This window comes from Capronia coronata (genome assembly GCF_000585585.1).
Source record: "Capronia coronata CBS 617.96 chromosome Unknown acBCG-supercont1.8, whole genome shotgun sequence".
Lineage (NCBI taxonomy): Eukaryota > Fungi > Ascomycota > Eurotiomycetes > Chaetothyriales > Herpotrichiellaceae > Capronia > Capronia coronata.
Window position 1 is genome coordinate 219,077 of NW_006912900.1, and position 20,810 is coordinate 239,886.

The 20,810-nt window shown below is 53.1% G+C and overlaps 7 protein-coding genes across 7 annotated transcripts; 3 read left to right on the plus strand and 4 right to left on the minus strand.

Annotated features, from left to right (window-relative positions):
• Window positions 1–4,560: 4,560 nt before the first annotated feature.
• Window positions 4,561–5,577, plus strand: A1O1_08335 (uncharacterized protein; the record flags this gene model as incomplete). The annotated part of the gene is made up of 1 exon (XM_007729197.1): window positions 4,561–5,577. One exon carries the CDS (start codon window positions 4,561–4,563, stop codon window positions 5,575–5,577), a length of 1,017 nt encoding a protein of 338 aa, XP_007727387.1.
• A 2,641-nt stretch (window positions 5,578–8,218) lies between these two features.
• Window positions 8,219–8,965, minus strand: A1O1_08336 (uncharacterized protein; the record flags this gene model as incomplete). The annotated part of the gene is made up of 4 exons (XM_007729198.1): window positions 8,219–8,336; window positions 8,397–8,476; window positions 8,527–8,760; window positions 8,849–8,965. 4 exons carry the CDS (start codon window positions 8,963–8,965, stop codon window positions 8,219–8,221), a joined length of 549 nt encoding a protein of 182 aa, XP_007727388.1.
• Window positions 8,966–9,560: 595 nt separating this feature from the next.
• On the minus strand, window positions 9,561–10,439 carry A1O1_08337 (uncharacterized protein; the record flags this gene model as incomplete). Its single annotated transcript, XM_007729199.1, has 1 exon — window positions 9,561–10,439. The coding sequence occupies one exon, from the start codon at window positions 10,437–10,439 to the stop codon at window positions 9,561–9,563; it is 879 nt and encodes a 292-aa protein (XP_007727389.1).
• Window positions 10,440–10,814: 375 nt separating this feature from the next.
• On the plus strand, window positions 10,815–13,802 carry A1O1_08338 (uncharacterized protein; the record flags this gene model as incomplete). Its single annotated transcript, XM_007729200.1, has 1 exon — window positions 10,815–13,802. The coding sequence occupies one exon, from the start codon at window positions 10,815–10,817 to the stop codon at window positions 13,800–13,802; it is 2,988 nt and encodes a 995-aa protein (XP_007727390.1).
• Window positions 13,803–15,017: 1,215 nt separating this feature from the next.
• On the minus strand, window positions 15,018–15,773 carry A1O1_08339 (uncharacterized protein; the record flags this gene model as incomplete). Its single annotated transcript, XM_007729201.1, has 1 exon — window positions 15,018–15,773. One exon carries the CDS (start codon window positions 15,771–15,773, stop codon window positions 15,018–15,020), a length of 756 nt encoding a protein of 251 aa, XP_007727391.1.
• A 1,544-nt stretch (window positions 15,774–17,317) lies between these two features.
• On the minus strand, window positions 17,318–18,380 carry A1O1_08340 (TatD DNase family protein; the record flags this gene model as incomplete). Its single annotated transcript, XM_007729202.1, has 3 exons — window positions 17,318–18,066; window positions 18,119–18,296; window positions 18,345–18,380. 3 exons carry the CDS (start codon window positions 18,378–18,380, stop codon window positions 17,318–17,320), a joined length of 963 nt encoding a protein of 320 aa, XP_007727392.1.
• Window positions 18,381–19,125: 745 nt separating this feature from the next.
• On the plus strand, window positions 19,126–20,688 carry A1O1_08341 (L-lactate dehydrogenase (cytochrome); the record flags this gene model as incomplete). The annotated part of the gene is made up of 1 exon (XM_007729203.1): window positions 19,126–20,688. One exon carries the CDS (start codon window positions 19,126–19,128, stop codon window positions 20,686–20,688), a length of 1,563 nt encoding a protein of 520 aa, XP_007727393.1.
• Window positions 20,689–20,810: the final 122 nt, after the last annotated feature.

Sequence of the window (20,810 nt, forward strand, 5' to 3'; positions counted from 1 at the left end):
TGTCGCCGGTTGCGTTATGCACTGTTGAGCTACTAGGTAGTAGACGACGCTTTCAATGCACTAAGGATGAGCCTTAGCCACGCCGGACCTGTGCCAACCTGCCAGGCCCGAGCGGAATTAAAGTACGGAGTGACAAGAATGGATCCCACTGGCAGGGTCAGGCATCAAGTTGCGAGGGACCTTAGCTTAGGACAAGGGCTTAGAGGCCGAGGAGCCTTAGCCTCCTTAGCCTTTTACCTCAGGTTGGGATAGGTATAGGTTAGGTACGTACTACTCTCAGGCCTTAGCCAGGGCTGATTCTTCGGCAGGGGTGCAAGGGGGGCCTGGCCGGGCCCTTCTGTTTTGGAGGGGCGTCTTTGGCCACCGACTCCTGCCGCTCGGCACCAGGCGCAGGCTACCTTAAAAGACTTGAAGGCCTGAGAAGCCTAGGCTGGGGGCTTGGGACAGAGCCACTGCACTGCGCTGCGCTGCACTGCACCACGGCCAACGGTTCAGCCCTACCAAAGGTCAGATCGTCCCAATACCCAAGGAGCTTCCCGTCAGTGGAGTTTTCTGTAGGGATTCCATGCACGACAAAGAACAACAGGAAGAAGGAAGCAAGACGAGTCGCGCCCCTCACTAGGTACCCAAAGCCTGAATCAGGCTTTGCTTCAGCTAGACGCAAGGCCGAGTATTCTCCCTCCTCGTCTCCCCAGCCCTTCACATCGCGACCGTTGGCTTTTGTTTGACCTAGTACCAACAGAACAAGCATGGAACCTCTAGGCGTGCGCCGAAGCTCCATCAACCGCCCTAGGGAGTGGTTGACACCTCGGCTACCTCTGGTACATCCCGGTTACCTTTTCTGTCAACGGCAACGTACCGTTCGCACAACGAATCACAACCACGGGTCCGAAGAGTCTGCAGAGAGGTGGGCTGATGCTCCAGGAGTCCACGAGGCCCTAAGCTTTCGCATGGCCAGCTCGCATACAGAGTAGTTGTCTATCCAGCTCTTTTTCACATCGCCACGGTTTGAGGGCGGCCTAGGTAGCTGTCACTCGTATTCGGCGGGACAGTGCATTGGGAGGCCAGCATACCTATCGGAACGTCGGCAGATAACGGTCTATCCTCAGCGCTAGCAATCGAGGCTCGAACACGTTGAGGTGGAGGTGTGGATGCCGGTCTTTAGGGAGTGGACCTAATTAGGCTGCTTTGATTATCAACCAGAAAAGGTGGAATCACAGAATGTGGAATGTGGAAAGAGAACGCTGACCGAAGGATGCTTCCAGTCATCGTTGTGTCAACCTGGGGTCATGACATGCAGTGGTTCCAGCTCGACACGGACAACTTGAAGTCTGTCATCTCGCACACTTAAAATGTTTATTGTTTCGTCCGTCTCGAGAAGTTACCGCCCTGCACCCTGTTGCCGCCAGAGCTGAGCCTTATAGGACATCGGGACGAAGTCTGTGTGAAAGCGGGACGCCCATTACTAGGAGACAGAGCCTATTTCCCATGCGTGTGCTGGCGAGGCGTATGGCTACTACCTACCTACCTAGGTATGTAGTATGGACACCCTATTGGCAAATGCACCGGACCCCGAATACTTTCTTTTCTCTACTACTACTTACTAGGTACAGTACCAATCGATATCTTGTCGTCCTTTTCCTGGACGTCAATGCCCGTGGACTCGTACTGTCGCAGCCTGTACCTTGCATCTCCGGCATGATTGACCATTGAAGTCTGCATGCTCCGATCTCAGAAGCAGTCCTTCTCGTCCGTTGAACTCATAGGTCAAACGGCCACACAGAATAACTAGGATAGATCCTGTTCCACAGAGCAGCAGGAGTCGACTATTCCACCAACCAAGGACCGTTCCACCCTCATGCTGGCCATCAGCTCACCGCAGTGAGATCACAAGGGCTCACGATGGATAGATTACATCCCATGACTGATTGACCTATTGATTGACCTGATGCGTGACCTGATCGCCGGTTAGCGATCCTTCACTTGGATAATGCTCTCAACAAGGAGCCTTATGGCACCACGAGCCTCTTTAAGGAGAGCAAATTCAAACTGTACAGATGATCACATCTTCCTTGCCTCCTGGTTACTTTGCTTGGCCCCATGCGAGTCGTCAACAGCACCGGGGTTGTTGTGGATTGTTTGTGGCTTGTGATGACAGACTTCTATGTGCATGGTCTCACATGGTCGGGTTCAATCCTTCTGAGGCTTGATCTTTCCCTCTCCGAAGAGATGATTCGCTCGGCGAGGGCGAGACAGGAGGGTGATTCTGATGGGGAACATAATTCAATGCTACACGTCCATCATAAACGATATCTTTCCTACTGGCCCACCTGGGCACTCTTCTGGGGTTCAAGTGGGCGGGTGGTCTTGAGGGGCCCTCCGTTGCTACGCTCCCCTTGAAAGTGAAAGGTAGTGGATCTTGTCGACACATTCGGTGGATGTCTTTACGACGACAGCGACATACTTTGTAGTGGCAGGAGGCTCTAGTTTCGCAGGGTTTCGGATATTGTGGAGACGATGAAAGTGCATCGATATGTGGTTGAAACGAAGTGCATACGCTTCAGGGTCGATGCAGTTGGACTGGCGTCGGATGAAGAAGCTAGACATAGGCCAACACCCAGCATGCAGTTGAGATCGTCCCTGATCCTGCGATTTGGTGAGAAGTAGTAGGAGAGTAGCTCGTAGGTCATGGCCACTACTGCGTAGGGATGTGTATACCGATACTACCACGAGGCCGGGGTTGAGCTCCACCCAGGCGTGGGTGCAGGCGAAAATCTTCCAGAACAATATAGCGTCAGTGTCTCACCAGCTGCATCAACATGGCACTGTGTCGCTACGAGGAGCGTAGATGGACGGCTATAGATAGAGCTGGTGACAGGGAGATCAAGGTAGATTGGAACAACGCAGTGTCTACTGCAGTGTGTATATGTAGGTGATTGCAGTTGCAGTTGCCGTTTCCCGAATGGCAGTGCGTACATGTACCTTCCTTTCATGAATCAGCTAAATGCGTTGCAGTGCGGTGTCATAGTACTGAGGTCCGAGTCGTTCCTGCCTGACACGGGTCTTGGCAATAAGCCGAGGCAAAAATCTTAATCCGACTCCGACTCTCAATTTGCCGCCCGCGCTGCGCTGCGCTGCATTTAACCATTTACCATTTACCACCAACTCAACTGAATGCCACTGACATCTCTCAAGCGCTCAGATACAAGGGTGTCCGGCGTGCACCTCGCAGCAGGCGACTGGCTTTCTTGACCTCTGCATTCTGGTTCGAGTGCCTCGAAACTGCAGTGCACCGTTGCCTGGCGGATGCGGATTGTGGCTTTTGGAGCTGCAGGGATTATTTTCTCACTCCGCCTCCGTCTTCGCCAGTCTTACGGTCACAGCCAACTCAGACTCTCGCGGCACTCCTCTTTTTTCTTCTCTCTTTTTCTGGGCCGATCCGGGATTCGTGCAAGCCGCATTATTCTTCCGGAAATTGACTGGTGATGGACCTGCCAATCCTACCCAGCAAGTGCCCGGGTTACAACATCTACATTGATGGGTACGAATGACTTCCTTGCTCGTGACGACTAACTCCAAAGCAATGGAACAACATACTGACGGGCTTTCCTTGGCAGATTTCATGCACTGCGGCGTCCAAAAACGCTACAAGAAGCCAACATCACTCACGTCGTCTCTGTGATCGATTGGAAGTTTCCACAGGGCTGGGCTCCGCTCCGGGGGTTCCAGCACCTACGCATCCCTTTGGATGATGTCTACGACTCTAACATCCTCTCCTACTTCCCTCAAAGCAATGCTTTTATACATAACGCTCTAAACTATTGGCCGACCGATCAATCTTCTGGTCCTAACTCCTCGCATCGAGATGCTGACAACACGCCTCGTCAAAGCGGAGTCCTCGTTCACTGGTAGGTCATGACATCCTGTTTGATCTCCTCCTCTATATTGTGATGACCGGCGGGGTCAAATCTCTGCAGCAGGCTTGTGTCCCTGCCTGAATCGACAGAGCGTTCTGCGCGTTGGACTGGTTGCAATAGTGGTCCGGCTGTGACGCGGCTTGTCATTCCCACTTCCTGAGTTAATGGTCCATAGCCTTTGCTCCGTGCCACAACTTTCGGCGTAGCCGAATGTCCTTCTTTCACGATGCAGGGTTGCATCATGCAAAAAAGCAGCAGGTGCATGCAAATGGAGGATTCCCACTGCTGAGAGGTTGTGGTGCTCGTGTCTTGGCTCCAATCGAAATGGCAGGTTGTTTTGCCACGCTGAGAGCCTGACTCGTCTCCCGCCACCCCAAACCCTGATGGCAAACTAATCGGCATCCCAAAAGCGTGCATGTGAAATTCAACGTGTCGATTACATCCGTGGAGCCACTGATCATAGCCTTTGGGCGCCGTGCCAGACAATACCAGGCAGGGAGAGGAGGTAAGGCTTGATCACGTGACCCGTTTTGCGTGGGGGGGCTTCGTGGTGGTCTGCCTTGCATACAAAACTCAAGTTATACATGATGCATACCAATCAATTTCAAACCATGGATGAGGCTGACAGTTTCTGCATAGTGCAATGGGCGTGTCCCGCTCTGCCACCATTGTAATAGCTTACCTTCTATGGCGTTCCCGCCAGCCTGCGACAATTCCCAATCCCGAATCCAGTAACCGGTCATCAAGACAAGAAGCACAATCACGGTCGCCTTCAACGGAATCACCAGCCTCGACCCCGGAAATGGTCTCGCTTCCGCCAACCCCGCTGACAGTGGAGTCGGCCCTGGCGCTTGTGAGAGAATCGCGGCCCCAGGTCGAACCCAACTCCGGGTTCATCAAGCAGCTGCGAATGTACGAAGCTATGGGATGTCCCACTACGCAGGAACAGCTGGAGTCGCACAAGATCTATCGACGCTGGATGAACTCGCGCAGTGTGATGGATGCTCTGAGTGCGAATCGTGCCCCAGAGGTGGCAGACATTACCTTCAGAGACGAGGAAGTGGAGGACGAGGACGAGCAGCTCGCACAGACCCAGTCCCCGTCTCAGTCCATAGGGTCCGCCCTAGACACTCTCAATCTCAACGCTGTCGACTCTGAGATCACCGATCCAGACATTACCGTTTCATCGCCCTTCCAAAGCTCTGGCGGCCCGTCTCCTGAGATCGAATTGAAATGCCGCAAATGCCGTCGTCTGTTGGCAAAATCCAATTTTATTGTTCCGCACAAACCACCCCCTCACCGCGACCCCTCGGCTGGTTCGGCGACTGAACCTTGTGCGCACATCTTCCTGCATCCGCTCTCGTGGATGAAGGACGTTCTAGCACAAGGCGAGCTTGATGGCCGCCTGGTCTGTCCAAATCCGAGGTGCGGCGCGAATATTGGCAAGTTTGCGTGGCAGGGGCTGCGATGCAGTTGCGGTGGTTGGGTGACGCCTGGATTCGGAGTCGCTAGAAGCAAGGTAGACGAATTGGAGGCTAGGCCGGGCAGAGGCGTTGGTGGAGGTGGAGGTGGAGGTGGAGATCCCGCGTCAGCAGCCACAGCGGGCGCTGGAGTGAGACTACCTCCTGGCATGAGAAGGAGTGGACATGGCAGTCTGTGATGCTGCTAGTCGTTGATCCCACACACTGGTCCGTTGTCTGGTACTGCTGACGTCTAGAAAGGAAAGGTGCAATCTGCCCATCGGTGACTCCGAACAACCCCAGCACGGATGTAGGATCCCACATCCTTTCTCGATACCACGCCAACTCCTTGGGAGGCAGACCCAATTGTCTCCACGATATTTTCATAGCCGATTCCATAAGTGCGAGTTGGGGAGGGAAGAAGAACTCCTTCATCTCGGCACCACTGGCTGGCACCAATGCACACCAATGCTCCTTTCCAGGCCCACGGTCCGATTACTCATAGACGGAGCATGATACATCACTCGGCAAACCAGTCAAGTCTGCAGTCGAGGTGAATAATCAGCATCGAAGTCTACCTGTGGCTGGACCCGGGAATCCTTCGTGTGACAGAGCGCATTCCCTTCTAGGAAGGGACTCCGTGCAACACTTTCAGGCCGCTTCTGCCATGACAGGCCCACCGCGCATCATGCATCTAGGCCAAGGCAGGGTAGGAAATCAAGTCCTAGGCTTTCTGGTTGGATCCCTTAGAAGACATTGGAACCATTTGCCTACTAGTAGGCCGTCAACATGCCAAACAATAGTAGCTGACATGACAAGATTCCGACTTTTGCGTTGGTCGGGGGATTTCCTTCCGTGACGCGATTTCAGGCCCCCAATAGATTTGTAGATCTTGAACTGCGATAATGCTGATGATAAAAATCCTATGGCGATCCGATTGCTTGTTCATCTAGTAGTAATCACCAGTTGCATACAAGGGTCCATGATCATTTGCTCCTTTTGGAAAATCCCGTCAAAGGAATGAAGGGCGGATGAGGTGAGGAATCCCGAGTCTGAAAGTGAGACGCAGGCACCAGAAAGCCAGTATCGCCTGGGCTGAAGGCTTGAGAGGGGGAGTGCATGATGCACTTCAGCCTCGTGAAGGCTGCTTGCTCCATTGCACTGCAGTTGCAGCTTCCTCGACAGAGACTTGAGGAGGAGCATCTCCTTTTCGCTCAATGTAGACTGTCACCCGTCAGGTGCACAGTCTCTGCGCTACTAGTATGCTGCGAATGCCTCGATCGTCGCGCATCTATCGCTCCATCTAAGCAGCTCTGATCCTTCGAGTCTGACATGCTTGGCCGCGCTCGACTCGACTGGCTGCTGGACATAGGTAGCATCCCAAGCTTGAAAGAAAAAGGATCGTGCCGTCTCCGCGTGTGTGATGGATCGAAGGAACAGTGTGATGGTGGGTGGAGGTGGAGGTGGAGGTGGAGGTGGAAGAATGGTGGACACCGCTGTCTTGCCTGCCCGACGGAAATGCAAGCTCGATCCTGACGAGTCTCCATTAAGTCTTCCCCTCATTCTAGCGGGGAATAAGAAAGTCGGAATCCTGCCTTTCTGACTCAAAACGTAACCATGGCGGGTTTTGGCTCTTGGGTATCGTACATTGGATTGAAAGTTGAGATCCACAGCTCTGTCAGCTCGACGGGTGAGACGGCCGGTACGGAGTATATCTAGCTCGCTTATCGTAAGACTGGACTCAGGCACGACTCGGTTTTGAGCACGATGCGCGTCGCGCATGGGATGATGAGTGGCGGAGCCCGGGACAAGCTGGGAGAAAGGTGTGCTAAGGAATGGGCCGCCGAGACAGCAGGCTGAGTGAGGGTTGTTTCTTTTCTGCGCTACCATGCCGGCTTCAGCCTTGCAGCACGGTCGGGCATGCTTTTATCCGACGTCCCCTCTCCGTTTATACCTAGTTTCTTTCCAACGTACCCTGGGCAGCTGAATGTGTCATTAGCCGCATGCTGCCGGAAGCGATATGTAATGTATATGAAGCGTCACAGTATAGTAATTGTTCGTGATTTGATTCAGAGACATTATTATTAGCGAGCTTGCATCGGCATCTGGATAGTAGTAGGGGAAGCAGTGCAGTAGGATGCGACTATCGTAGCGTCTCGGCGGGGGGCCGTACAGTAGTGCTAGAGTCGAATCTCCTAGGCTTCGCGTCGAACAACTTGAACAGATCCTTCCGCATCGCGCTTGTGTCCTCCAGTGGCGTGTGGCTTGCGTTGAATACGAGCTGCATTGTGCGGTACGAGCTCGCAACATGACGGCAGTTGCAGACATAATGTGCCATCATCCACGTGTCGTTATGATATAGGTCGCAACGCTGGTGGGATCACCTTCGCAAATATCAATCGCGCCAGTATAGTATGCCAGCCAGTGACAGTAGCAGTGGCAGGTATGTTCTCCTCATTCATGCTCCTCCTGCTGAATGAGGTGCCCGGAGCGGCAGAGCGAGCCGGAGATGCGACCCTTCGAGGTTAGTGCTGACGATGCAGCCAAGACCTTCATTCTCAGTCAAGAGACAACGCAGAAAAGCTTCGTAACAGCCTGCAAGCGAGCGAGGGCACACAAGTCGGGTTTTGAAACCCTGGGAGCGCCTTGCCGGGCTGATGGTCTGTACGTTGACGTGAATGGGGTTAGTAGGAGGTTAGGCACCTGACCAGCAGCGCAGCCGGCAAGGACTTCTCCAAACGGAGTTCGTCCATCCACGGTACCAACCACCAATAGTGATGCGAATTCTGTCGCATGTCCTTGTATGCGAGTTCGACGCATGGATCTGCTGGTCTGCTCTGATCATGGGAGATCTCCTTTGGGGACAGCGGGAAACAAGGTCGGGTCCCGCATTCGCTGCTGAGTCCTTTTTGCCTGTTCCATCTTGCGTACTCTGTCGACTCTCATCTGATAGAAGTTTCTGATACGGGAGCTGGAGTCAAAAAGCGTGGCCCAGAAAGCACGTGATGGGGCTGCTTACCTGTGCAGTGCGTACACGCGAGGTACAGCACCCGCACTCGCCTTCTCGTTTGGATTGGCGCCAGCTTCAATTGCCTTGATCTGGAAGATGTTAGCACAGGGGCACCACGTGCTGGGAATCAGAGACCAACCTTGTCATCCCTTTCCTTCTCAGCCTTGCCATCGTCATCATCGTCCTTCTTTTTCTCCTTACTATTATCCTTGGCTTTCTTTTTCTTCTGCTTCTCTTCATATTCCTGTTTGATCTTCTCGATTTCCCGGTCCATCAGCTCTTTCTTCCTCTTGGCAGCTTCGGCCTCCTCGTCGACAACGGGAGAAGCGAAGCTTTTGTCACTGAGGTGAGAGACGCAGATGTAGAAAAAGTCCTAGTACGCGCGCGATGTTGGTACTAATCAAGCTGACGTGTACGACAAGGCAAGGTTACAGGGTTTCGGGGAACGCATTCATATCTACCTTGTTATCGGGTGTTATAAGGACTTTAGCCGTAGGCTTGTGGCAGACATAGCAGGCTTTGGAAGATGTCTCTGCCACGGTTCGCAGATGGTAAACATTGCCAAATGGTGCCGCCATTGCACTGTCAACGTAGGGAGTCGACTTTCCGGCAATGCCGAGCTCTTGATGTATTCGAAAAGACGTCAAAGGAACGGCGTAGAGGTTTATGATGCGATGCAATACGGAGGAACTTGGAGATGATATTCAACTTCGACGTGTCGTTTCATTCGAGCCAATCAGAGTTGCTTTTGAACAAGGCTCTAATCCGCTTTTGGGATGGCCAAGGCTTGTCCTATCAAAGATAAATGCTCGGTCTGACAGAAACCATCTGCAGTTCTGTGGGGGAGAATATGCGGTCAGACAGAATAGTCTCACTTTCAACAGTGTGACAGTTCTATATGGAGGGTACCAAGTAGAAGGCGGCCCATAAGTCTACCTAGGTGGAAGGTTGAAGCGGCAACGATGTAATGGTTCAGCCAGGGAGCGCGTATGGATGGCTCGGAAGGAGGCCAGACATGGTGATGAATGTGACTTACACAGCAAGACGCAATTCCTGCCTTTCAACAGGTACCTAGGAGGTAGGTATCTGTAATAAGTCTCAAAGGGTACTCTTGTTCAAAATAGTACAGTCTAGATGCGACAACCACATCACACATGACTAAGTTTCTGTCATCTATACTCCACCTTTGGCCTGCTGTGCAGAATTCCCTGTCCGTCGAAGACTCCGAGAATCCAACTTCTGTTGCTGAGCAAAGACACCCGTTCCGATAGCAGGCCGTTCGGGTTGCCCTTCAGTGGAAGCAACCTCCTTTAATGTCTCGTCTTCTGCCTTGGTGATAGTTCCTTCGAAAGCGGCAGCTCTTTGACCCTGATCGGCCACCACTTGTCGGCTCCATCGTTCCCAATCGTTGTACATGGCGTTTTCAATCTTCATGCTGATTTGAATGGCCGACTTGCCGAATTGTGCACCCATATGTCTTGCTTCCTCGGCAGCAATTCTGTTCCGCGTCTCTTCCTGTCGCCGTAAAGCATAGAATTCTTTTCGGGAGATGTCATATGCCTGCGCGACGGTGATGTCGGGTACGTTCTGGAGAAGCCAAAGTTGTCTTTGGACCACGGATTCGCCGGAGAGGGGGATGCCAGGCTGAATCAAGCCTGTCGACCAGTCTGCATTTTTGTATTGATCTCCCGAGGTTTCGAGCACAACGCGAGGCCGCGCCAACTCCCAAGGATGATCGCTGAAGAATCTTGACCTCAGGGAGTCCTCCTCGTATTGTAAACTCTTGGGCATGAACAAATGGCGATCTTTCAGCGTTTTTCGCTTCCTCGGTTCCACCACTTGGAGATACTGCTCTGTTTTCCCGCTGGGAAGAGTGCGTGTGCGGACCTTTGTCAAAGGGTGTTGTAGAGGCTGTTGGCGTATGAGGATCTGTGCGGGAGGGATATCGCCAGCTATATTAAGCCAACTTGGCTGCTGGGTAATCTGTTTCGCCTTGAGTTTGGCGACAGCAGTTTTGCGGACATTGAGGGCTGTGAGACTTATGCGGCCCATTTTGGGCAACGGCGTAGGTGTTGTCGTTTAGCCGGCGTGGCTTTTCCGCATGGGCCAAAGCCAGTCAGAAGAAATGACTGAGCGGTGATGGCGGTCCTCAAGGCACACCCAGGGTGTAGAGTGACTGATGTTGTTGCTTGGTTGCTGGTGGAATTGAAATTGAAATTGAAATTCGCAACTTAAACTTGAATTGAAGCTCCAACTTGAAGTCGCTGTTTGACTGCGGCGAAAAAGCGCGCTAGTCAAAGGAAGCAACTTCGAAATTCCCCGGATTCACGACCAGACAACGATTTCCATAGATCTCGAGATTTCCCGGTTTGATTATTGCCTCTCGGGTCCAAAAACACTGTCCTGCATCAGTATGTGTACAGGCATATGCATCAATCCTCCAAGTTGGCTAGGTGCAGGAGCATTCGAAATGCGGCCTCGATAGCACCTTTGACTCTATGCGATTTCCTTGCGCCCACCGTCTCCTCCAGTCCCACCCTTGCCGGGGGAAATCGAAAAGCACTATCTGTTGCTTCATACAGGGATAGTGTGGAGGCTGTAGAAGCGATTTTCTATGATGCCCTTTCACGCTCGACGAGATGTTGTTTCCTTCCCACGTCGGCCTCGACGACGAAGAGGAGTCTAGCTACCTTCACCACACGACCGATCGAGACGACCATTTCTCAGAGACGGAGTGACCGGCAGGCAAGGCAAAAGGCAGTGTCTTGGGGTCAGCGCCGAGGTATAAGCAGCACCATTGGAAGGCACCGCCTAGCAACCGTGGAAAGACCAGAGCATCTTGGCGTACAATCGGAGCGGCGTACAAATACAACCGGCCATGGCGCATCTGTCGAAGCCAATAGACGGGACTTTGCGGCAAGAAGCCGACTGCCGGCAGGGCTCTTCGACGACATCGACAGTCTACAAAAGAAGGTGGAAGAGACAAGGCCCACGCCAGACGGACAGGAAGGAAACGCCACAAAACCCAGTGTCAATGAACAACTCCGGCTGCTCAAGTCCGTCAGAGAACTCGAAGACAAATTAGCCAAGGCAAAGGCCGAGTTGACTACTTCGATGCGGCGGGACGTTCGGTCTACCGTTGGCCCCGGTGGGAAGACACCCCAGAAGCAAAACTCTCCCACAGTGGAGCTATCGAAAGAAGATTATAAGAACCTGGTCGACCTCTATTACTATACCCATCGGAGTCGGTTTGACCCAGAATCGTCGGACCTGTCGCCTACGCCCACCTTTCTTGAGGACTATAGTTTTAAACTGTCCGAGGACTTCGCGCCACCCCAAGCCTACGCCGAGTTTTATGACGCGGACGAAGAGGGACACGAATCTCCTCTGAAAGAAGTCGAGCAGAGGCTCAAGTCAAGACAGTTGCGAGAGATATCCGTCACGAGTGATTTTATCGACTTACTGCTCGATGAACGGTCATCCAACGCAGCACTCTTCCAGGCATATAAGAGGCTACCCCAACCGGGGGTATCTTTTCTCCCTCGTGGGATCATCCGGGTCTTCTTGCAACGCATGGCAACGCCCTGGCAAAAGAGTGAGAAATCAATGATCAGATATCTCTCTCTCATTGACGATATGCAGAATGCAGGATTGCCCATCACGAAGGCGGAATGGGCGTCGGCAATCTACCTTGCTGGGAGATCTTTCACCAGAGTCACAGAGAGCGACATGGTCAATTCTTTCCGAGTATGGAAGCAGATGGAGCAAGAAGCCGGCGTGAAAGCTCACCACGTTACCTTCAACATCTTGTTTGATATCGCAGTCAGAGCAAACAAATATACGGTTGCTCAAATGGTACTGAAAGAGATGCACGACCGTGGCCTCCGCCTGAACAGACTTGGTCGTGTCAGCGTCATTTACTTCCATGGCCTGAGGGGAGACGGTGATGCCGTCCGAAAGGCGTATCGCGATTTCGTGGATGCGGGCGAGATTGTCGACACACTGGTTCTGAATTGCGTGATTGCTTCACTGTTCAATGCGCAAGAACCGGCGGCAGCTGAGCAAATATATGAGCGCATGAAAAGCCTTCAGCTAGAGTTACGTCGAGGCAAACGGCGGGACGGCAGGTCGGTCTTGTACCGACACTATCCCGGTCCTGGGTCGGAGGTGATTGAGCACGAGATGGCTGCGAACGCGCTAGGGAGGACATTACTTTTCGCGTCACGGCTCAAACAGATATTGCCTGAACATCACGAAGAGTTGCAGAACGCCATGCCGCTGACGCCAGATCATACCACCTTCCGTACCATGATATCCTATCATGTGAACGTATCTGGCAACCTGGATCGGATCACTGTGTTAATGGATGAAATGGCGAAGCTCTTCCACTTACCATACCAGAGCATCACGTTTCAACTATTGTTCAAGGGGTTTGCGCTCCACGGAGCGACGAGCGATCCCGATGCCACATGGAGCGTGGAACGCCTCGACCTTGTATGGGATGCATGCCGAAGGGCCATCAAAGAGGGCCAAGCAGCTCGGAGGCGGTCAACCTTCAAGCCTTCGGAGCCGACGCTTCCATCCATCCATGTCGTCAACAACCTCACCAATGAAAACGAAGCTGAACAGGGGCACGGGCACGACCCGCAAGATGGCAAGATGCAGAAAGGCTTGAAACGCATGAGCGCGTGGAATGACTTTGTCCTTGACCTCGCACTGTTCCCGAAAGAGCGGCGGAAACATATCGAGCGAGTCCACGCCGAGCTATTCGACGAAGAGAAAGACAGCAGCGCCAGCGCCAGCGGCAAAGGCAAACCTTCTTTTCTGAGAAGAAACGAGTTGAAATCATCTTCAGCACTGCCTTACACGCAACAGCAGGAGACATACTACCCGCTCGGCGAAGCCAAATACGACCAGGAAGAAGGCGAATACGTCCTCCCTCCGCCCAGCGCGGCCATCGACCCAACGGGAGGAGCCACGCATGAACCATCAGACGAGTCTCCATGGCCCATGGGCTACAATGAACCGAACGACGTTGATCCTTCACACCAGACGTCGGACCCTGAGACCCAACATGATACCGACCACAAACATGAAGGCCATCAGATAGACGAAGATGCACACGATGAAATCCATGACGACGAGAGTACAGATACCGATCCCGACACCGATATCGACCCGGAAAGCCGGCCCATCGCAGTGACATCTCCGTACCAAGTCCAAGCGACACGTCCTTTGGTATGCTGGCTCCTGCGTGCCTACACACGCTGCACCGGCTCGCGGACCAAAGTGGAAGAAGTGTGGAACTCGGTGCGCAAAGTGTGGAAGACGCGTGATCCGATTGAGCGGGAGAATGTCGTTCGTGTTCTCCGCCGGTGTCTGAGGGATTGTGATCGGTTTGGACCGCCCTTGTGAGCTTAACCAAATTCTCGTCAACGGACAGAAATAAAGGCAGAAGACCAAAGTACACATGTCCAGTTGGGGGCTGCTTACTGTGCTGTTGCTGTGTGTGATAGATAGGGATCTGGTTATGGTTGTCCATAATATACAAGAATATACAAAAAAGGCAGATAACCATCATAACCTCGAAAATAAAACCTTGCAGAGAACGTGTCAGAAGAGAGTGTATACAACGAATCAGTCCATGATTATAGAGTAGTATATCTTTCATCGAATGACCTAGTTTCACTGCTATACTATACATCCTAGGTATCTTGTCCTCTACGTCTGGATGAGCAAACTTCAGTCGTCGGTCCAATCTTTTATCTTTCCACCACTGCAGGACATAATCTATCCATGACCTGTTGTTTTTGGTTGAGAAGCCTAGTTTCTACGTCTAGTATTCATGGCTTAAGGATAGATACCTACCTAGATACAGACAAGTAGACAAAACAGTTGGCACGCAACCCGAAGAAATGCAGATGTGTCAGTCAGGTAATTGAGAGATACGCAGCTGTTTTGGAAAGGAAAGGACAGGTATATTTCTCCCATTTATTCATATTCACCAGTCCTCCTTCCGGTCCTGGTAGAGGAGAGAGGTATAGAACCGATATTACGTCTAGTTATAGAAAGGATGTGTTGAGACAAGAATATCCCCATGTCCCCCAGACAGCCAGATACATTCATTCACTCATTCATACATACGAGGCCCCAGAAATGCCTATGGGTGGCTTGCTTTCCCTTGATTAAAGCCTGCTATTCACCTTCCTCCATTGCGCCGGTATCCATTGCCGTTGCCAAACTTTCACTTCAGATCCCACCGTCCTCCCGTAAATCCAAGGACAATAGCCCCGAGTGCGTAACGTAACATATCCTACTCGGTGTCTTAGGTGGGCGCCATGTTCAGAAACTGATCCACTTCGCTTTGTTGTCCTAAGCGAATACGGAACCTCCTCCTTGTTGTCCCCCCTGAATCGCCATCTGATGTGCCGACAATTGACAATTGACAAGCGCCAACTATTTCAATCGATTGTCATTGTGATCTGTCGTGCCGACATATTTGGTGTCTGCTTGTGTTTGGTGATTTCCGGTCAATGGGATATCCACAGCACTCTCGAAAGTCATGGCCCTTGCCGTCCTTACACTAGACGCGACATTGTGTCGTAGCATATAAACCACGATTCAGACTTGTTATTTGTGGGACCATAGTCTGGTGGAATTGAGGAACGCGTCACTCTCCTTTTTCGCGCGCTCCTGATAGTCGTTTGATGTTGGCGGGTAGTCGTCGTTGGTAAAGACGGTCTCCACAGTGTTTGTGGTGTACACGGACGATTTTGTGGAAGCGGTGCTCGTCATTCCCATGCCGTACGCGCCACCAATATAGCCTCTTTGAAAGGCCAGAGGTTTGAGCACGGAGGCGTCGTAACGTTCAATGAAGACCTTGTCCAGGTCGCGGTCCTTGGGTTTCGCATAGCGCTCGTACTCCTCGATACAAGCTTCCAGGGTCCAGCCCGTGACTTTGCGGAAGGCAGCGCAGATTGTTCCACTTCGATGTTTGCCCTTGTTGCAATGAATGAGCATTGGATAGTTGGTGGGGTCGAGCATAAGTTTTACGACCTTGTTGACAGTGTCGTCTGAAGAATAGACCTCAGGATCCTTGTTGGCCAGAATTGGGATATGATGGTGGACGATGCCGTTGGATGAAATAAAGTTTCTGTACTCGCAGGAGAGAGGTTGTGGGACCAGTGTGACAATGGTCTTGAGCTCGAGGTCGGTGAGGGTTTCGAAGTGGGAAACGAGTGGGTAGCTGGATCGATAGAGCCCGGGCGCAATGACTTGGAAATTGACGGGCCGTCCTGTCCCATCTGGAGTAGGGGGTTGAGATCTGTCTAGTGCATTGGTGGCCGACTCGTCTTGGGTGCGCAAACCAGGCAGTGACGCCGCCATGTCAACGGAGTCGACGCAATGATTAGACATGTTGTGAGGGTGGCCACAACACCGGAATAAAGTAGAAATTGTGACAGTAAAGAGGCCGGTCACTGTAATAGTGTCCGTACAGGAGAGATTTCTAGAAGGGTGTTTTCGAGCTCGGCGACAAAGGGTAACAGGACCACGGTGGGATTGACAAGCGGCGTCTGTAAGTAAGTGGTGGTCAATGAATTCGAGCCACGATGTTGTAGATATAAGAGAGGTGAGAGAATGGTAGAAGATGGATTTCAAGGACAGGAAACTCTGCCAATGCCGCCAATATATTCCCCCAGGCAAGTAGCACAGGTCCTCTTGGAGAGGAGGACCTCGACCCGAGGAGATGGTTCAGGTCGGGGGTGTCGCGACTAATTCGACATTTTGTTGGATGTCGTTAGATGTACCGGCGGATACGCTGGGACGACGCGGGTTGCGACCAGATTTCCTCCGAATTAAATTAGTTGGTGCTGCGAGCTCCAGAAGAGGACGATTCTGTGAAGAATCGAAAGCGATGAGAGACGAGATGAAGTTGGTGTTGAAGGGCGAAGGCGAATGAGACAGCTAGCTATCTTGACCTGAAACAGTCGGCACACGATCGAAGAGCGAGAGGATGCATGATGGCGGTGCGTCCTGAAGAGCTCTGCGTCGAGGGCGCTACAGAAGGACAATGTTGGATCGAGGTGTAGGACAAAGCCATGCTGCGTGAAGGAAGAGGTTGAGAGAGGGACGAGGTTGAGCCCGAAGGAAGGAAACAGAGGGAGAACAAGAGGATGGATTGCAGTTGGAGAGAGTCGCCCGACGCGGACGAGGTTCGGTAGGTTCGGTAGATCTGCACTGCACTGCAGTTTAGTTTGAGTGGTTGGTTGCTTGGTTGATAGGTATGTTTAATTTGTTTTTTCTCTGTTGTGGGTTTTGGATACTGCCGGAAGCGAGGGAAACGGAGGAAACGGAGGAGACGAGAGAAACGGGCTCGGAGGCAACAGAGAGAAGTCTTGGATTTTGATTGCTAACGAAGTTAAGTTGGCCGTAGCTGACGGGAGTCACCGTAATAGTTCAATAGTCGTTTAGTAACACTGGCAGAGGTAATAAAAATCAGGCAGAGAGCGAGAGCGAGAGCGCAGCGCAGCGCAGTGCCATTCAAGCTAAACCCAAAGGAGACGTGCCAACCACTTTACGCGTGACGCGCCTGCAGCTGACGCTAGTACTATTACAGTCACCCGGTCACATGTTCGGCGCATGTTATCTCCATTTAACTCCGACAGGGAGACAGATAGCATCAAAGACAATATACTCTGTATATAATGATACTGCGATACTAGTAGTGAGTGACGTTGGGATCCTAATCATTGATACCTAGGAGACTACTAGGTAACCTAATATCAATAGAGTCACAATAAGAGGCCGCATGCGCCTGTTTGTTGACCCTCGGACAAATCTAATGTTGCCCAGCCTGACATCTATCCATCTACCCACCCTCCCTCCGCTTTAATCTCCTGTCTATCCGGCTTACTCACCATCCAGACCGATCAACTGGCACTGCTCCCATGGACCGGAACACCCAGGCCAAACATCTCGGTCGAGTTCTTCCACGCCGCCTCACAAACCTCGTGCACCGGAATTCCCTTCACCCCAGCAATCACATGAGCAACCTGGACAATGGTGGCCGGCTCGTTTCGACCCTTGACCATCAACCCTTTCTGCCACTTCTCCTTCTTCACGGCTTTTGGGACCGTCGGTCCATCCTTGAGATACTTCGACGAGGCATGAGACGCTCGAATCTCGCACCATGGCCCGTCCGTTTCGATCTGCAGTCGATCCAACGGCACCGCCTTGACTGTCTCCAGGTTCTCCTCGGTCTTCATGCTGCAGCCGTTGATCCCAATGTCAAATCCAAGCTTGACCAGCGACTGCAGTTCTGGGATCGTCCCTGTGAAGCTGTGCACCAGTCCACGTTTGGGCAGCTTGTCGAGTCGCGCCGAAATGATTCTTTCGAAATCCTCACTGCAAGCTCTTGAGTGCAGAAACAAGGGCAGCTGCAATTCCTCCGCCAGGTCGAGCTGAAGCTCAAAGTATTTGAGCTGAACGTCCATCGGGGATAGGAACAGTCGGTCGTAATCCAACCCGATTTCGCCAAATGCAACCGCATAACGGCTCTCTTTGGCTTCTAGGGCCAGCGCACGTAGGTCTTTGATCAGAGCATCGGGGCCGCCTGGATAATTGTCAAAGTCCTGTGTCGAGCATGGATGGACTCCAACAGTGGCATAGCAGACATCCGCTGAACAACGTCAGTAAGAACCCGGACGAAACCAAGGTGAGTGTCTCCATACGGTGTTGTTGGGCAATTTCGACAGCATGCCGGGATTCTTTCAGATTGGAACCCGTGATCATCATTTTCGTACACCCGACATCAAGAGCCCTCTGGATCACATCGTCCAGGTCATCCGCATGTGCTTGTTTGCCGTGATATTTGCCACGAAAGACGGGGTCTCCAAGGTTGATGCCCACCTGTCCGCATCAGAATCTAGGTACTCAACCAATCATCCGCCTACGCACGTCTGCATACCTCAACGGCTCCGAATTCTCAGCCATGGTGGCGTAGTTGGCTTTGCTTGGACTATGTAGACGAATCTGGGCTCTACAGCGCCATGTCTGAGAGGTGCGATCTGTAAAGGGGGTAAGTAATGAGCAAGGCTGTTGTGCTCAAGGATCATCATACCGACAAAAGGGGCTGTACGGGGTAGCCAAGCCACCGACGGCAAGGCTGGATGTCCCAGGAGGTGAGTGAGCTTCGAAGTAGCACCAGACTGGACTCGGGATAGCATCAAAATTGACTACACACAAGGCTCGGGTTCTAGGCCTCTAGCAACCACTTCACTAGTAGTATGAGGATAAGATGTGACGATAGACCGTGGTTCAAGTTGTACGTGACAATATGGACAGAACTTGAACTCCGATGAAGAAAACGGCGAAGCACAGTCTCCAAATGGCGGAAACCGGCCGTGGGTGCGTCGGACGGAGTTGTGCCGAGAACGCTCATCACGTGATGAACCTTCTCCGCACTCCATCGGCGAATCGGCCGATGATGGATGGCGATCGAGCAGGCTGGTTGGATATCTGCCTCAACCCATTGGACGCCATCCGAGTATCATCAGACAGACAGACCCATTGGGGTCTGCGATGGCAATAGAAACTGGAGCGACATCCTCACGCGGAGACCTTCGAGTTCATCTTTCATACATCAGTGCTGCCGTCGTCAGTGACTGTTCTCGCACTTGAACGTTGACCTCCACACGCTTCCCCGTCGTCACCGCGGTTTGAGAGTGTAGCAGCAAGAATGGCCCCCCGGCAGATCTCGGTCTCTGAGATCTCCGCGCACAACAAGGACACCGACTGCTGGATCGTGGTCGATGGAAATGTATGGGACATGACCAAGTTTGCCCCAGAACACCCAGGCGGGCCTGGGATCATCTACAAATACGCCGGGCGCGATGCGACGAAGGCATACAACGAAATCCACTCGCCGTCCTTGATCAAAACCAATCTCCCGGCCGATGCACTGAAGGGCGTGCTCGACACATCCACCATCACGGAAGAATGGAATCGGCCAGCACCAGATGAGACACCCAAGGCCCGATCGACCTCGACGGCCGAGAAACCGCCTCTCGAGTCCATCATCAACGCGCACGACTTCGAGCTGGCCGCCGAGCACAGCGCGACCGCAAAGACATGGGGCTTCTACAGCTCGGCCGCGAACGACCTGGTGACCAAGGAGCTGAACGCCTCGTTGTTCCGCCAGGTCTTGTTCCGGCCACGGGTGATGCGGCGGGTCGACCAGATCAACACGGAAACCGACATCCTCGGCATCCCCGTGTCGTTCCCACTGATGGTGTCGCCCGCGGCGATGGCCCGCTTGATCCATCCGGACGGCGAGCTGGCGATCGGGCGCGCCGCCAAAGAGAAATCCATCGTGCAGTGCATCTCGAACAACGCGTCGTACTCGGCCTCTGAGATCGTGTCGCAGCCCCAGGTCAACGAATACCCGTTCTTCTTCCAGCTGTACGTCAACCGCGACCGACCCAAGTCCGAAGCCCTGCTCCGGCACATCCACACGCACAAGAACATCCGCGCCATCTTCGTCACGACGGACGCGGCGGCGGCGGGCAAACGCGAGGCCGACGAGCGCGTCAAGGCGGACGAAAACATCCAGAACCCGATGATGACGACGAAGCCCAAGAACGACAAAAAGGGCGGAGGCTACGGCCGTCTGATGGGCAGCTTCATCGACCCCAACCTCAACTGGGCCGACATTGCCTGGCTGCGCTCCCAGACGAAACTGCCTCTGGTGCTGAAGGGCATCATGTCGGCCGACGACGTGCGCCTCGCGCTGGACCACGGCCTGGAGGGCGTCGTGCTGTCCAATCATGGCGGCCGGAACCTCGACACCTCGCCGCCCGCGCTGCTCGTGCTGCTCGAGATCCACGCCCGCTTCCCCGAAATCATCACCCAGCATCACCCGCGCTCCGAGGCCGTGCGCTCCGGCCAGGCCAAGCCCTTCTCCATCTTCGTCGACGGCGGGATCCGCCGAGGCACCGATATCCTCAAGGTCGTCTGTCTGGGCGCCGTGGCCGCGGGCATCGGCCGGCCCGCTCTGTTTGCCACGGGATACGGCCAGGACGGCGTGGAGCAGTTGATCGATATCCTCAAGGACGAGTTCGAGGTCTGCATGCGCAACAACGGCATCACCAGTATCGACGAGTGTTCGCCGGAATATGTCAACACTGGCGCCGTCGACAAGTGGGTCGTCAAGAGGAGAGATCATCCTTACGCCGTGCATTGGGCCAAGGACAAGCTGGTCACCAAGAGTCTCTTTGGGACCGGCCGCGAAAGCAAGCTGTAACAAAAGAATCCAACTGCATCAGCGGTCCCTCAGAGGGATAGAGAGGAAACCGAAGATCCCAGGCGTGGTCCGCTTACCCAAGACACATGGTGTCTGGCGAGATAAAAGGAAACTGGCACAGA